Here is a 17,135-nt window from a genome sequence, read left to right as displayed (position 1 = left end):
AAGGTATTTGACTAGAAGAATAACATGGACATAGTAAGCTTGTAAAAAGCAAAAAAGAAAGAAACGAAAATGATACAAAGAGTGTAATGGGAGAACAGGAAGCAAAAGACCAGTTAGGAAGCTACTGAAATAGTCTGAGTTAGAAAAGGCTTGGGGCGCCTGGGTGGCGCAGTCGGTTAAGCGTCCGACTTCAGCCAGGTCACGATCTCGCGGTCCGTGAGTTCGAGCCCCGCGTCAGGCTCTGGGCTGATGGCTCAGAGCCTGGAGCCTGTTTCCGATTCTGTGTCTCCCTCTCTCTCTGCCCCTCCCCCGTTCATGCTCTGTCTCTCTCTGTCCCAAAAATAAATAAACGTTGAAAAAAAAAATTTAAAAAAAAAAAAGAAAAGGCTTTAACTAGGGCAGTGGAAAGTAGTTGGGCTTCAGACTCATTGCAGACATAGAACCAATAGTCCTTAGTGATAATTGGACAAAGAGGATGAAAGAGAAAAGAGGAATTGAAGTTGATTTTGAGGTTTTGCATCTGGAAGCTTCCTTAAGGTTTCTAGCCTACAAGTGTGGGTGGGTTGGGCTGCAAGAGAAGGAAATGCAAGAGAAGGATCAAATTTGGGAATGGAAAATAGGGAATTGCTTGTTGGGAGAGGCATTTCAGAGGTGGAATCATCTGGCTCATAGAATGTTTAAGTCCAGCTGGCCTTAACTAAGTTCTGAGTGCTCCAGTAGTGATTCTCATTAGAATCACCTGTGCAGTTGTTTGCCGTACTTTGCTAGGATGTCCAGGTCCATCCTGGGCATACTGACTCAGGAGGTGGGACTTGGATTCCACAGGTAATGTCATTGTGCAGCAAGAATTGAGAACTGTTATGCCAGCTACTGGGCCAGCACCCAGAGACGAAAAGGATGGTTGGTTAGCAATGTGAAAGAGACTCCGCCCTGAAGGGGAGTCACAATATAAAGAGAAAGGAGACAGGAAAGTTGTGATAGAGGTGCTGTGATTATTGTAGTGACTGAAGGGAATGGTTTAGGCCAATTTATATATCACCAGTTGTTATGTAAGATTTTCCATTTAAAATAAGGAATATCTAAATCTGAACCCTGGCACCTAGCAGACAGCAGGCACTGAAGAGATATTTGTTCACTAAGGTTATTTCAGAATCACTTCTGAAAAAGGAAAACTAATTTCTTCAAAGTGTAGGTGGATCTGTTTTTCCTTGTATATTTTGTAGAGACGTATATGTTTGTTCCTTAATTCCTGTTCAATGTTTAATGAGATACTGAATGGTGGTGGATGTGTGATGGGAAAAGTTGAATGGACTCCATTCATCTTTTATATATTACCTGTGAGTGGGAATTGTCTTTTGGTTGTGACCACAGAACAGTGGTTGTAAACTACAAACACTGATCAAAGATTGCTTGATATAGACTGTTCTATATGCTGTTATTTGGTCTTAGAGAGGCATAAGTCTCTCTTACTGCATGTCGACTATGAGCTGAGCACCCATTTACAGGTGAAGATGCTAAGGCTCAAAGAGCTATCCAAGGGACACCCTTGGATACACATTACCCTGGTCCTGGAGCTGCAGTTTGAACCCAGATCTGACTCCAAAGCCTGTGCCCTTGCCTAGTGTATATACAGTGCTTTTCAAGTCAGAAATGATCATTTAAAACTTTGTTTTACTAAGGTGATCTTTGCTGAGTCTGAATACTACCTTGACATTAGCTATTCCTAGGCTAATAGTTGAGCAAAGCCCCTTCATTAAAGCAAATAAAGGCCTCAGTTGAACTAACTAGTTCAGTGGGCCTCAAGGACTTTGGTGGTTTCAGGCCAGTCCTTTCCTTCAGGAGACCTCCTTTATAAGCCTGAACTCCTGCAGTGAATTGTTTGGGCTGATTGCTGGTCAGAGGTTCCTGGCTGGAATGTAATAAATAGGCATTTACCTGGAGGTCAGGTTTCTCAGCTCTTAAGAGTTCTACCCTCACCTTTATTACTGCACTTTATCCATATTAGTCAGAATCTTAAGGAACTGCCCAAATTGCCTCTCTTGTCAACCTCCTCCCCCATGACTCATGTTTTCATCTTTCAAGGCACGGATCAGGCACTTCTCTTCTCCGTGAATACTTTCTTGATTCCTTCAGCTAGATGTAATCTGATCTTTACTTTAGTTTGTATTGGTGCATGTTTATTTTGTTAGAGCCATTTATCATAAACCTCTCCAAACCCTTCTTCCCTGCCACAGTCACTACCACTTGATTTTAAGCTCCCTGGGCAGGAAATCTTTTATTATATGTAAATCCCTTTAGCTCCCTTTCACTACAATGTCATGCATATAGAAAATGTTCAGTAAACTGTGTTGAATAACTTTAATATTGAATGTAAGTGTAAAATATAGTTCTAACTGGATTTATATAGGTTTTATAATCCCTCCCATAAAGGTAACATATATACTCATTACTGAAAAATGGGAATATCATGGAAAATGGAAAGAAGAAAAAACAATTATTGGTCCTACCACTCAAATACCATTACTTAGTGAAACAGTGTGTAGGAAAAAAAATTAATTAGTGTTTAGAAATTAAGGGACAGTTCTCCACTTGGCAGGCTTATTCAGAGGAATTATGTTCTCATTTTTTAAAAAAAAGAGTGTTTGTGCCAGGGCTACATGTGACTCTTGACCTCTCCCAGAGGGTGGTATTTTAGTAAAGGCCAGCTCTTATTTTTATAGATGGGTGAGAAAAGCAGGGAGGTAAATAAGTATCCTCTTTGGGGTTAGGTCAAGGATATATAGCTTAATTGTCATAAATATTATGTTAACCTTTAAGACCAGAATTCTAGATCTAATCTTATAAATTACAAGCAAAAGGAAAAATTCTTTTTTAGCCTAAAGGGCCAGTACAAGTAGGTACACATCAGATAACTAACTAGGCTTTAATTGCTGTTGTTTTCTTATTTAAACATTAAATCATTAGGTGTTATATAACATTTTCTAATATTTAGAAACAGAAGTCTTGACTTTAATAGAAGCCCTTAATTCTATGACACACTAAGGGCCCTGCCCATACACTTCACAGTTCACAATAAGTGTGAGCCCATGATTTGCCTGTTGCTTCCTTCGGTTCAGAAAGCACTGCTAACAGCATTTAACATTTGAGGAAGATACTGTTGCAGCTCAGAAAGGAGTGAAGTGACCTTTTCTGTGACTTCACCTTCAACTCTTCAGTTTGATGAGAAGGTAGTGATTCATACCCAAGTCTATAAGATACCAAGTTCCCCAAGTCACGCTGAGCCAGACATTCCACATTAAGTGTTGGTATTTAAACAGAAGAGCTAAAGTTAGAGGAAGAACATTTTAATTTTAATTTTATTTTATTTTGCCTTCACAGTATCATTTCCTAATCCTTTTAGCATTTTTCACTACTTTTTTAAGGCAAAGCAACTGCCCAGAATTGTCTGGAAATTACCATCTCTAGATAATGAAGTATTCTGGACAGTAGGGGTGAGTGTGTGTGTGTGTGTGTGTGTGTGTGTGTGTGTACATTTTAATTTGATTAATCACGAAGTAATTTTGTGTTTACTAAGCTAGTAAGAAATAGCAGCTATATTGTTTAGAATTCTAAAACATAAAATGGACCATTCTACTTTGGATCCTTATTTAAGTGCCTCAGACAGTTCCCTTTCTTTAGCAGAATTTGAGTTTTGTTTATAGGTTCCACTTTCACACATTTTACCAGAGTTGAACCTTTCTTCCCTTCCATTCTTTCCGCTTCATGGCCTCAGCTCTGAGTTTGCTGTTCTGCTTAGAGATCTTGAATTCTTGACGTAGATTTGTTCTCCAGAGAATCAGAAGAAGCAGGTTTTGTTGTGATTAATGAAGAATGGTTGCTTTGGGGAAACTTTTTGCAAAGGGAATATATCACTTGTTAAAGCAGAAAGAACATCATAATCTATATAATTTCACCTCTAGAGAACTGAAAGGACTGTTAGTCAAAGCAAATTGTACTTTTCTGAATAACTCAACTGTTGAATTTTTTTTTTCAGTAATTCTGCTTTTTATTCCCTTTGGGATAATTATTTGCAGATACAACATTTCACAGTCCTGAATCACAGGGGAGTGTTCTTAATGCCCAAATAGTTGAGGCTTCAGCAACGTTGATACAAATATGATCTATTCTATTTGATAGAAATTGAGTTTATACTCTGATCTCACTTTTCTTTAGTTATAATGCTTCATGTTGTGACGTCTCTAGACAAAGATGATTAGCTCAGAGAACACTAGATGATAGCATTTGAAAAAGAACCTTTTCATCTGAAAAGGAGCTGGCCACAGCACTGCAATAAATACTGCCTAGCCAGGGCTTCATTAGATGAATACTTGCTGCAGGAAGTGTAAAAACAGATATCCTGATCCCTCCTTATTCAACTCTTGTGATCCAGCCAGAATCTTACTCAGTTTCTCTTCTGGAGTTTCAATTCACTATCAAGTACCCATCTTAGTAGATAGGAGATGTGTTTCACTGATGGAAAAACAATCCCTGTCGAACTGTCTTGCTTCACTAGAGTGTGAGGCTCAATGTAAAATGCCTCAAGATCATCAAAAATGCAAAGAATAAAGCTATTACCTTTGGGTACTAGATAATATCTGAAATTCTGCCAGAGTCTATTTTAGATAAAATTGTCAAATCTTTTTTCACTGATACATAAAAATTGAAATTTAGAATTTATTCTCTAGGCGTCACTTTCTTCTGGAAAATGTTTGCTTTGTAACTAATTGCATGTCAGTCTGAAGGTGAGTGTAGTAGGAAGGGCTTAAGAATGGCAACCTCATGCTTATGGCTGATAATGGACCATACTAGAGAGACACAGACTAGTGTTGGCTTAGCTCAGAGTCTTTTTCAAGGTGAGCCTTTTGCAGCTAGGTGACCATAAGTAATTGGAAAGATAGGATTGTTAAGCTTCCACAATTTCAGCTTATGAAATCTTTTCTCCTTCAACTTTTGGCCTAGAACAAAGCTATTAAGTAAAAATTTAAGTTTAATAAAAAGCCAAATGATTTTTTTAAAGTACACAAAATTTTGTTTTTATATGATTATAAGTAAGGAAAAGACAAAAATGTGTTAATAAATGAAAATTGGCTGTTACTTTAAGAATTTTCTTTTTATAGAAAGATACACTTAAATGATGGGAAACACACCAGAATTATCCTATCTTCTTTTCTCTTAACTCTTCACTTTAGAAAAACAGTCTACAGGAAACTTACCAAAATATTATGTGGAAAATTATAATCATCATAAATATTTTCTGGTTGATTATTTTCCACTTTACAAAACTGGCATTTCCACGTAAATAGTACACCTAAGTGAATTTTCTGTGTTCTGTAGTCTCCTCTCAGCCTTTTGCTTGGCTATTTCAGATATGTAACCATTATCTTACTCTAATAATGGTTTTAATTGGATTTGGGGGGTCAAAGGAAACACTTAAGCTAGATATATGCTGACAGAATGTTATTAATGGAGACATAAGATGATTATAGTGAATTAAAGGAAATAGCTTCTATATTCAGTGTAAACTCTCTGGTGGCATTCAAAGCATTCCCAGTCATTAATTTAGGCCTACCTTTTCAGCTTCACCTCTTTTCACCTCTAAAGAAATTATATCATTTTGCCAAACTGGACTATTTCCTTAAACTTTAATCAGTTGTAAAAAACTTAATCAGTTATCATATCTGTGATTGTAATTTGATGCCTGGAGTAAAATGCAATTCACAAATGAGCTATTTGACCAGGAATTCTCATTCCTAAGGTCCCCACTTGACTCCTTGAACTTACTACTCTCTGTGTTCTCCCTGAGCATCTAATCCACCCCTAATGGCGTTACTTCCCAATCTTTGTCAAAGATGTGGCTCTGATTACCTCCCCAGCTGCAGACTTACAGTTCCTGACTTTTCATACATAACATTTCCTTAAAAATGTCCTCCTGGTGCCTAAAACTCAGCATACCCAAGACAATTCAATATTTTCTAGAGGCATTTCCACTCCTTTCCCAACTGGAGAGTCATCTAATCAATACTCATTCCTGAAATCCAGAAACCTGTTGACATAAAGTACGTTGATATCAAGTCCAGGTGTCTTTCTGTATTCATTCCTTTGTATTTCTAGTGAGTATTCTATTTTTCTCGTTACGTCTAAACTAAAATCTTGCAGCTGATGCCTGACCTCCATCCTCTTCCCAACCCATTCTCTCCACTGCTATCAGTATTATTCTTCTAAAATATAGATTAGGAAAAAAAAAGAAAAAAAAGAAAATATAGATTAGATTATATCACTTTTACCCAGGAAACTTGATGACTTTATTGTCTATAGCAGTGCTATATATACTGTAAACTACATAATGTAATCTTAAATTTTGTAGTACCCACATTTAAAAGAGTAAAAATGAAACAGATGCAGTTAATTTCAATTAATATATTTTATTTAACCCACAATATCTAAAACATTTCAATCTATTCAGTATAAAACTATCACTAAAGTATTTTATAGTTTTTTTGTACTACATTTTTGGAATCCAGTGTTATTTTACATTTAACAGCACATCTCAATTCAAACTAGCCACATTTCAAACTCAGTAGCCACATGTGTCTAATAGCTCCCATATCAGTTCAAGTCTATAGCGTAAAGTTTAAAGTTCTTGGATCACAACTCTGAGCCCACAACTTCAGCTCCTGCCCTGCATTTTTCAACTTAACTTCTCAGCACCCAAACCCCAGCCACACCTAATTGTCTACCATTCTTTTCCTGTTATTACTTTCCTTTGACTGTGGAAGTGACTTACCTTCCAGGGCCTAATCTGAATGTTATGTCCTAAGCGAAGGCTTGCTCCATTCCCACAGGGCACCGTGAGCATTAACCATTTGTTCTTGACCCTCCTATAGCAGCATTTATGGGAGCTGTGTGTCTAGTTCCTGTGTGAGTAGTTGCTGCCCACTAAGAATGTGAGCTGCTTTCTCATAGGTAGGATGTGTCTCCCTCAGCCCCGTTTCTAGTATTTACTGTGGTCTCCCTTTGCTCTTAGGTGTGTTCTTATTTGCTGTTTCTTATCTTTGGGATCTTAAGCAATCTCTCCTTTAACAGTTGTTTTCGTTACCTTTGAAATGTATTCTAAGTGAAATTTCTCTTTATATCTGGATTAATTCCACTGTTTAAAAGGTGTTATTCCTTTGTGGATGGAGGCTTTTGCTTGTGCATGAGAGGAAATACTCATTTCCTTGTAGAAATAATTGCCTAATATGAATTAAACTAGGTTTCAAATATACATGTGGTAGGTTATTCTGGTTTTAGCCTGATTCTAATCCCAAATATGACTCTTCCTATTACATAACTTGTTCTTTGTGAGTAAATTATTTATGTATACTAAGGCGTTTTTTTCCCACACCTTTATTGAACAGTTTATAGGCTTTTTGAATCTCCTTCTTGCCCTAAAGAGATTTCTCCAATGGAGCTTTGCCTAGGATTTTTTCCCGTAGAAAAGCAAACAGGTGCTTGAAAGGTTACACTCTATTCTGGGAGAAATCTGATTAATGTTGAAGGGCTGTGTCAGGTCAGACTCTATAACCTGCTGACAGATTATTTAGTGAGTGCCAGGATCAACTCTCAACGTTATCTCAGATTTTAATGGTTTTCTTGTGAAGGGCATTTGCAGACGAAACCACTTTGTATTTAAAATTAATTGTGGCTCTTAGAGACTGGTTAAAAAGAAATTCTTTCCTCAAGCAGGCAGTAATTTGAAAAGAACGAATGATTCATCAGATGAAGTTGCAACGGTTATAATTAACACAAATTGTTGCATTTAAAATAATGGTGAGGGGTACCTGGCTGGCTCAGTCAGTGGAACATGTGGCTGTAGGTCTTCGGGTTGTGAGTTCAAGCCCAATGTTGGGTGTCAAAATTACTTAAAAATAAAATCTTTAAAAAATAAAATAATGGTGAAATCTTACCCCCAATAAGAATTCCTCAAAAGAAGTTCCTATTAAACTATCTTAAATTCTGTGAAAATTTTCCAGATATCCTCAAAATTGCTTGAAAAACAAAAAAGTGATACTTCTTCCTGGTAGGGTAGACCTCAGTCATCCTTGATACTTGTCTTTCTCCACCACTGCTCTACCTCCATCCAGTACCCCAATGAGTCCTTCTGTTACACTGGATCTCCAATCTCTGCACACTGACTGCACTGCCACCATTTCACCACTGAGTTACTAAGATAGATTCCTGATTCATCCCCTTTTTCTGCTCTTGCTCTCCACACAGCCAGCAGAAGAATCTTTTTTCTTTCTTATTATCATTGATAATAATAATGGAAATTTTATTTTTTTTTTTTTTTTTTTTTTTTTTTTTTTTTTTTTTTTTTTACCTTTAATAAAATAAACTAGAGTTTATTTTTTTTTTTTTTTTTTTTTTTTGATTGATTAATTTTTTTTTATTTATATATGAAATTTATTGTCAAATTGGTTTCCATACAACACCCAGTGCTCATCCCAAAAGGTGCCCTCCTCAGTACCCATCACCCACCCTCTCCTCCCTCCCACCCCCCATCAACCCTTAGTTTGTTCTCAGTTCTCAACAGTCTCTTATGCTTTGGCTCTCTCCCACTCTAACCTCTTTTTTTTTTTTTTTTTTTTTTTTTTTTTACCTTTAATAAAATAAACTAGAGTTTATTTTTTTTTTTTTTTTTTTTTTGATTGATTAATTTTTTTTTATTTATATATGAAATTTATTGTCAAATTGGTTTCCATACAACACCCAGTGCTCATCCCAAAAGGTGCCCTCCTCAGTACCCATCACCCACCCTCTCCTCCCTCCCACCCCCCATCAACCCTTAGTTTGTTCTCAGTTCTCAACAGTCTCTTATGCTTTGGCTCTCTCCCACTCTAACCTCTTTTTTTTTTTTTTTTTTTTTTTTTTTTTACCTTTAATAAAATAAACTAGAGTTTATTTTTTTTTTTTTTTTTTTTTTGATTGATTAATTTTTTTTTATTTATATATGAAATTTATTGTCAAATTGGTTTCCATACAACACCCAGTGCTCATCCCAAAAGGTGCCCTCCTCAGTACCCATCACCCACCCTCTCCTCCCTCCCACCCCCCATCAACCCTTAGTTTGTTCTCAGTTCTCAACAGTCTCTTATGCTTTGGCTCTCTCCCACTCTAACCTCTTTTTTTTTTTTTTTTTTTTGTTCCCCTCCCCCATGGGTTTCTCTTAAGTTTCTCAGGATCCACATAAGAGTGAAACCATATGGTATCTGTCTTTCTCTGTATGGCTTATTTCACTTAGCATCACACTCTCCAGTTCCAATAATGGAAATTTTAAATAATGTATAGTGGAAAATTTGTATAACGGGAAATTTCAAATATAGATCAAAGTAGAGAAATGAGAGTGCTTCTCATTCCACTTTATAATTTTCCCTTCATGGCCAATCTCATTTCATCCATTCCTCCATCACTCCTCCCCCCTATTGTTTTGAAAAAAATCCCAGACACCATATCATTTAATCAACTAATTTGGAACTGCCCCATAGTGAAATTTTGCTTACTGGTTGGTCATAAAGGTAGGAAAAGTTGCTGTCCTAAGAGGGATATTGCTTGCCACCTTCCTTATACTCTCTTCCAATTATGTTTCCTCTCATTTTTTTCAGGATGTATTCCACTTCTGTTTGAGAAATGCAGTCACCAGAAAACAGAGTTTCATGTGTCCATTTCATATTTGTTTGTTTGGTTTTTCTGGGTCCATTTCATGTTAAGCCAGTTTTTTCAGGATGCATATATAGACAGACACTCTCCTACTTTTGTACCAAATAAGTTCTTTAAAATGTGTGTGAAAGTTGAACATACAAAAATGTAAATATGTATGTGGGGAGGATGTTTAATGCTCAGCAAGCCTTAAAAATTATAAAATTCCTAATATTTTTATAAAATCAATACATAATCATTATAAAAATAAATTTTAAATAGTTCAGAACAGTATGAAGTTAAAAAGCTAAAGTCTCACCATTTGTTCACTGATCATTTTCAGTCTCTTATTTCCAAAACTACTATTAATACTTCTTATAGATCCTTCCAGAAAGGTTGATATATGGTCATTTAAAGCCTTAATAATGTATATATATCTGATCTTTTAGTTCCCTCAGTTCATTTAAACTTAGCAGACAGAAATTGATTTTAATGTTGAACAACTAGCTTTGGGTTTTGTAAGGAGTTGAATAGGAGGTGGTATGATGTTGACTTTGGTGTCTTACTGACTTTCTTAAACACTAGTTTCCTTTTGATAAAGGAGTCTTGTGTACACTCTGAACTCATCAGCAGCTCTATGGACCCATGCAAATCTCAATACCATTGCTATCCAATGGAAGTACAATGTGAGGGGCCCCTGGGTGGCTCAGTCGGTTGAGGATCTGACTCTTGATTTCAGCTCAGGTCATGATTCCAGGGTTGTGGGATTGGGCTCCACATTAAGTGTGGAGCCTGCTTAAGATTCTTTCTCTCCCTCTGCCCCTCTCCCCTCTGCATACTCTCTCTCACCCTCTCTCTCTCTCTCTCGGGGGAAAAAAAAAAAAAGGTGAACCACACATGTCATTTTAAATTTCCTAGTATTCACATTAATAAAACAAATAGAAACACGTGAAATTAATTTTAATCTTTAGCACATTATATCCAAAATATTATTTCAACATGTAATCAATATAAAAATTTAGTGAGATATTTTACCCTTTTCTTATACTAAGTTTTCAAAATCCAATGTGTGTTTTATACTCAGAGGACTTCTTAATTTGGATCAGCACCATTTCAAAGGCTCAGTAGTCACTTGTGGTAGTGGCTGTTGTATTAGACAGTGCTGACCTGTACAGAATAGTGGCTGTCTCTGAGGGAGGAGGAAAGAGGATGGGATATGTTTTTAATTATTTCTTTATTTGATAGTTATTGATCAAAATTTGAAGTTAGAGTTTGCTGTGTTTGATATCCTGAATGATTGCCAGCTCTGGCTCAGTTGTATTATCACTATCATCAGCATTTTTTTAAAAAATCAGTTTTCATTCTTATAAAATAGAACACAGTAATAACATAAATACTTCTATACGAAGACGATAATCCTGCTGAAGTTGAACTCTTGGCTAATAGGCAATGCCACCCTGTGGTAACACACATATTTATTCATCAATTTATGAAAGATCGAATTCTAAGTAGAGAATGTGAATTAGGAGTGTTAGTATATAATACATTATTTTTGAGAGAGAGAGAGAGAGCACACACGGAAGAGGCAGAGAGAGAGGGGGACAGAGGATTTGAAGCAGGCTCTGCATTGACAGCAAGCACCAAGCCTGATGTGGGGCTCAAACCCACGAACCATGATATCATGACCTGAGCAGAAGTCAAGACGCTTAACCATCTGAGCCACCCAGGTGCCCTTTAGTGTATAATACATTAAATATGAGCACTTTTCATTCTGAATTCTAGGGTAAATACATGTACTAGTATGTAGTAAAATTAACTGTTAGTAGGAGACAGGAATAAAAATTCCTGAGAGGTCAGTAAGAACATCCTTTCAATGTAATTTTTTTGTTTTGTTTTTAGGGGTTGCTGATGGTGTAGGAGGATGGAGAGACTATGGAGTTGATCCATCTCAGTTCTCAGGGACTTTAATGCGGACGTGTGAACGGTTAGTAAAAGAAGGACGGTTCGTCCCAAGTAATCCCATTGGAATCCTCACCACGAGCTACTGTGAGTTGCTGCAAAATAAAGTACCCTTGCTTGGTAAGTAGCTATGCTGTGTGTTTTCCTCTGCAAAGAAGCTCAGGAGATGGTCAACAAAACCAAGAAAATCACTTGGCAACCCACCTTTTTTTCTGAGGCTCTTTATTAAGCAGAGTTTGATAGAAAAGCTCTGAGCTTCTCTCACTCTCTACGTAAGTACTACTGCTTGGAGGGGATGTAAATAGGTGCGGCCACTTTGGAAAACAATTTGGTATTATGGAATAAAGTTAAATGTAAACAGAGTGTATGACATAGCAGTTCCACTCCTAGGTCTATACCCTAGACCAGAGAAGCTCTTGCATATCCGTGTACCAAGAGATAGGTACAGGAATGCTCATATAACAGCAGAAGACTCAGAACAAATCTAGAAAGTCCATTTACTGTAGAAAAATGCATTTTGAAAAGGAACAACTTAAAGCTGCACGCAATATTCAGGAACATGATGTTGAGGGAAAATAGAACATTGTGGAATATCACCTAACAGTTTAATTCCACATTTCAAATTCAGAAACATAAATAAGTAAAACCATATTGTTCAGGGTTTCCAAAATGTGATAAAAGAAGAAAGAAAAGTAAGTGGTTGTATAATTCAGGATAGTGGTCCTCTCCAGGGGAGGAAGAAAGGGAATGGGATTGGGTATGTAAAATTAAGTTGATTACCTGTGGGGAGTTCAAGTTGCATTTAGGTACCCTAGACTGCTAGCAGGTAGCTGATTAGTCTGTGAGATAGCATGACACAAAATAGATCCCCATTAATCTTGTATTAGAAAACTTCCAAATATCTAGTGTGTGTTTATCTGGTGTGCTAATAGAGCATCTTTTGGCCAAAGCTTCTACATTTGTTTGTTAAATGGTTTCCTGGGAACTTACCCAACAACTTACCCAGCCTTCTGAGCAAGCTCTCAGAAGGCTGTTATTAAGTTTCTGCTAATTGCCAGCATCTTTCTGGTTAGTAGAAGTAGCCTCCTTCCCAGTCACCATCCATTTTTAAAATCAGCCTCTGATCAGTGTTAATGGAGATTTCCATGTTGTAAAATTTTGCCTTCAATTTAAATCTTTTATAAGAAGGTGTTCTTTTTATCATGCTGCCATCTTCTGTCTTAGTGCTGTGACTAATCAGCTTGTTTTCCTTCTAACTGAAGAGAAACCTTGTCTTGAGGTTTCAATATACCGCTTTGTCTTAATCCGCTATTTTGGACATGCAATCTGGAGCTTGCCTGGCACAGTGAAACACCCTAGATTCTATTTCTAGCACCTCTGTCAACTTTCCATATGACTTTGGGAAAACTACTTAACCTCTGACCCCCTTGCTTCATTTGTTCAATGGAGAGATCTTTTTCTGTGAAAAGGAACAACTCAAAGCTTCATGCAATACTCAGAAGCATGTTGAGGGAAAGAGGGCATTGCAGAATACTATCTAAAAGTCTAACATCTGACAAAGAGCCTATAGACACAGATTCCAGGTCCCAACTCCTGCTTGTTCCCATGAGTCCTTTGCCAACACCCCCTATCAATTCACTGCAACTTGGAATGAGCAATTGCAAAGCAACAACTATCCTGATTTTGTACTTTGAAAGCTTTAGCTTTGTTTTTTGCTATGTTTCTTTCTTATCCCTCCTTCCTTTCCTGTTTACCCTCATGTAGTTGGAAGGTCTTAAAATAAATGTAAGGACATATTAGAAGTTTTCTTACATTGAATATTATAATCACTTCTTTTCTCCTAAAAGACATATTGAAATAATCCTTCATTACCATGTTTGATACATACACGCTTCTTTCACCTAATCTACACTCCTTTAAGCTGTTTAAACTCAAGCATCTTTTGGCGAAGACAGCCTGCTGAATTTTACTGAGCCTCTGATATAACCGCAAATAATGATAACTTTAGGTAATTCTTTTTTTTATCCAGGAATTGCTAAAAAGCCTATAACACAATTCCAATATAAAGGTCAACTACTCATTTCTTAAGAATTTCTAGCTGCTTTTATATCCAGGTCGGCATCACAGGCTAATTGTCAATATATAATTTCTCAGAAAACCATAAGTGGAGTTAGGTCTTATAAAACCAACATATCTTAAGAATTTGAGGGGGTGAGTCATAATAAGGTTCTTTCTTTACTGCACAAAAGGCTCCATAGTAGTTTACAAAATTAGGGGCCAGTGATAAAAATTATTTCCATTTTAGCATGAGTGATTTGCTTGGGTCCCTGTCTGGATTGTCAGTGGTCTGAACATCTTGACCCTGTTGTCCTCAGCACATTTTTTCTTCATTTCCTGCTTGTTCCTCTACAAATACACAAGAATAATGTATTCCAGGATTAGGCTCTCAGGGCCCGATCCATGTGCACACATCAGTTATTTGAAGAGGCAGAGGAGGAGTATATACTCCCAAATCCAGATGATTCCGTAACACTGGGCTTACCTTCATTTGTGCTTCTTTGCGTGTTAAAGCTCTGTCATTCACAAGGACCGTTTTGACTCCAACTCAGCAGGTGACCGTGACGGCCACAGGGGTGGCAAAACAATAGCCTGGGTTTGTCAGTGAGTAATAATGAGTCAACATGAGTCCTTCCTGCCCCAGGTTTTTCAAGGCTATGCTACTCGTCTGTCATTTTTCCTCCTCAGATTAATCCCATCAGCTTTCAGAAGATCTTTTGTGTGGTGATTCTATTAATGAAAAGTGATTGGAGTTTTTGTGCATTGAGTTAGGAAGGAAAGGTAATTGGTGATCTTAACGTAAGCTATGCAGATTATCTGGTGGCACTGCCAGTTCATTACAGTGCTGTGTTTTTCTCTGATGTTTAGTGGCTAGCGACTAAATAGCTTAGCGTTAGGGTGTCCGATTAGATAACAAGGAAATGGAATTTCTGAACATTATGATGAGATAAATATTTTAAGTGTTTTTATATTAACTTACACATTTTTATTAAGGAAAAGTTAATAAATTACCCATAATCCCACAAAGGAAACTATTAATATTTTAGTGATTATGCTCCCTTATTTTTCTTTTGTGTATGTTTGTGCATAGAATAACGGTAATATGAATTGTGCATCTACCGTGTGCTTATAGCAGCCCCATGAGATAGATCCATAGGTACTTCTGTTTCTCATTTTGTTAGGAAGAAACTGAGGCCTAGAGAGAATAAGTGACTTGCCCACAGTCACACAGCTAGAAAATAATGGAGCCCTGGGATTTAACGCAGCTGGTTCCACAGCCTGTTTATTTTTTTTCATTTTGCTTTTAATAGGCATCTTAACAGTTTAGCTTTTGCCTACTATTATCTTTTTAAAATTACATTAAATTTTACTTTTTTTGAATTTAAATTTAAGTTTGAGAACACTTTTTATTTAAGGAAACTTAAAAAAATTTTTTTAATGTTTATTTTTGAGAGAGAGCAAGCAAAAGAACCAGCGGGAGAGGGACAGAGAGAGAGGGAGACACAGAATCCAAAGCAGGCTCCAAGCTCCGAGCTATCAGCACAGAGTCCAGGGCAGGGCTCAAACTCACAAACCATGAGATCATGACCTGAGCTGAAGTCAGTTGCTTAACCAATTGAGCCACCCAGGTGCCCCTATTTAAGGAAACTTTAATGCCAACTTGTAATCTACTTGTTTCGCTTAAGTTATCTTTCGTTTGCAAATATATTTCTCTTAACAATTTTAGTGACTATCAGATAGCTAACACTTACTATGTGTTGTAAGTGTTTGACATGCTTTAACTAACTTTATCCTCACAAACTACACTAAGAGGTAGGTACTGTTATCCCTGTTTTGTAGATGAGGAAACTGAGGTGCAAAGAGGTTAAGTAAGTTGCCCAGGTCACCAGGTGAGTAAGCGACAGAGCCAGCATTCAGATGGGGCCAGGCTGACGGCAGAGTCTGTACTGCTAAGTATTCCGTGATAGTGTGCAGCCTCCTGCTGTTACATCCTCCTGGAGGTGCTGTAACTGATTTAACCAGTCTCTTAATGTCAAATGTTGAGGTTGTTTCTAGTTCTTCAACAATGCTTTTGTACTTACTTTGTTTACATCTCTAGTTGTTTCTTAGGAATTGCTAAATCAAGTGATACACACATTTCCCAATGTTGTATTGCCCTTCAGAAAGGTTGTTTAGTTTTACCCTCCCACCATCATGGAATAAGAATGACCATGTTCCCTGCACTCTTGTCAACACCACGCAGGATTTTTTTTCTTTTTTTTTTTTTTGGACCCTTGTTAAACTAATAGGCAAAATGGCTACTAGTGTGATGATGATTTTTTCATATATTTAAAGACCATTTACATTTACTTCTTGGTGAACTGTTTATTTTTCTATTTTGCCACTTTTTCTGTAGGTATAAGTTTAAATTTTAGTACTTGAAAGCAGTAGTACTGGTGGTACATCAGCTTTTCAATCTGCAGGTCATGTGAGCTGTGTGCTGCAAAGCTACACAGAAGCTTTTGCTCTCTGCTTGGACATGCTCGCTTCTCTCTGAACATTAATGGTCTCTGTAAGGTCAACAGGTGGATCCCATAGGCTACCTGAGAAAAATTGGTCTTGTCACTTCATAGCAAGTCAGTCTTTGATGAAGGTTCCTCATGACCTCAACAGATGGAAATCTGGTTAAATATTATAGTTATGTGCCCTCTTAAATTTTAGTGAATTTCATGGAGAAGGCTTGCTGCTGATGACTAATGAGAAATGTCAGGAAAACATAACATTCTTATTCTGGCATTTAAGTATTAAAACTTAAAATTTCAACAACATGGTTTTGAGCACTTGGCACAGATTATAGTGCTATTGAAATGAAAAAAGTATGGTTAGATACCAGCCATTTTTATTGTTTTCTGTCTCTGCAAATGAAAGATTTCAGATTCAGGGGCCTGCTTACTATGTGTAATATTTCTTTCCCTATTATGTTGACCCTGATCAGGTTACTATTGACACTTGTCGGAGATTTGGAGCATGACTAAGATAGGCAAAGGAGGTTCCAGTTGTGGCATATTGCTTTTTGGGGTGATGTGATAAAAATGTGGATGCAAAGATAGGAAGGTAGAAAGAAAAAATAAACGGGGATCATTTTTGTTTCTAGGTAGCAGTACTGCCTGCATTGTGGTGCTGGACAGAACTAGCCACCGCTTACACACAGCAAACCTGGGCGATTCGGGCTTCCTGGTTGTCAGGGGTGGTGAAGTTGTGCACCGATCAGATGAGCAGCAGCATTACTTCAACACTCCATTCCAGCTCTCAATTGCACCACCTGAAGCCGAGGGAGTCGTCCTGAGTGACAGGTAATCTCCCCTCTTGGCCATTACATTAAGAGCCAGTAGGACATGGCTCGCCCACATCCTCCTCCCATCCCC

At 37.3% G+C, this 17,135-nt stretch overlaps 1 protein-coding gene across 2 annotated transcripts in view; it reads left to right on the top strand.

The window, feature by feature from the left end:
* The window catches only part of PPTC7 (protein phosphatase targeting COQ7), a 38,601-nt gene that overhangs the window by 10,848 nt on the left and 10,618 nt on the right, over nucleotides 1–17,135 (top strand). For both annotated transcript variants that reach the window (XR_015242222.1, XM_025933652.2), the window contains exons 2-3: nucleotides 11,614–11,793; nucleotides 16,865–17,063. Coding sequence is in view for 1 of the 2 variants with exons in the window: in XM_025933652.2 (XP_025789437.1) it covers nucleotides 11,614–11,793; nucleotides 16,865–17,063 (379 nt within the window). In the remaining variant the exon portion in view is untranslated. The remainder of the gene's footprint in view (nucleotides 1–11,613; nucleotides 11,794–16,864; nucleotides 17,064–17,135) is intronic.

The sequence above is a fragment of the Puma concolor genome, chromosome D3 (genome assembly GCF_028749965.1).
Source record: "Puma concolor isolate L17-30 chromosome D3, mPumCon1.1.hap2, whole genome shotgun sequence".
NCBI classification, from domain to species: Eukaryota; Metazoa; Chordata; class Mammalia; order Carnivora; family Felidae; genus Puma; species Puma concolor.
This window is presented reverse-complemented; position numbering and strand designations above follow the sequence as displayed.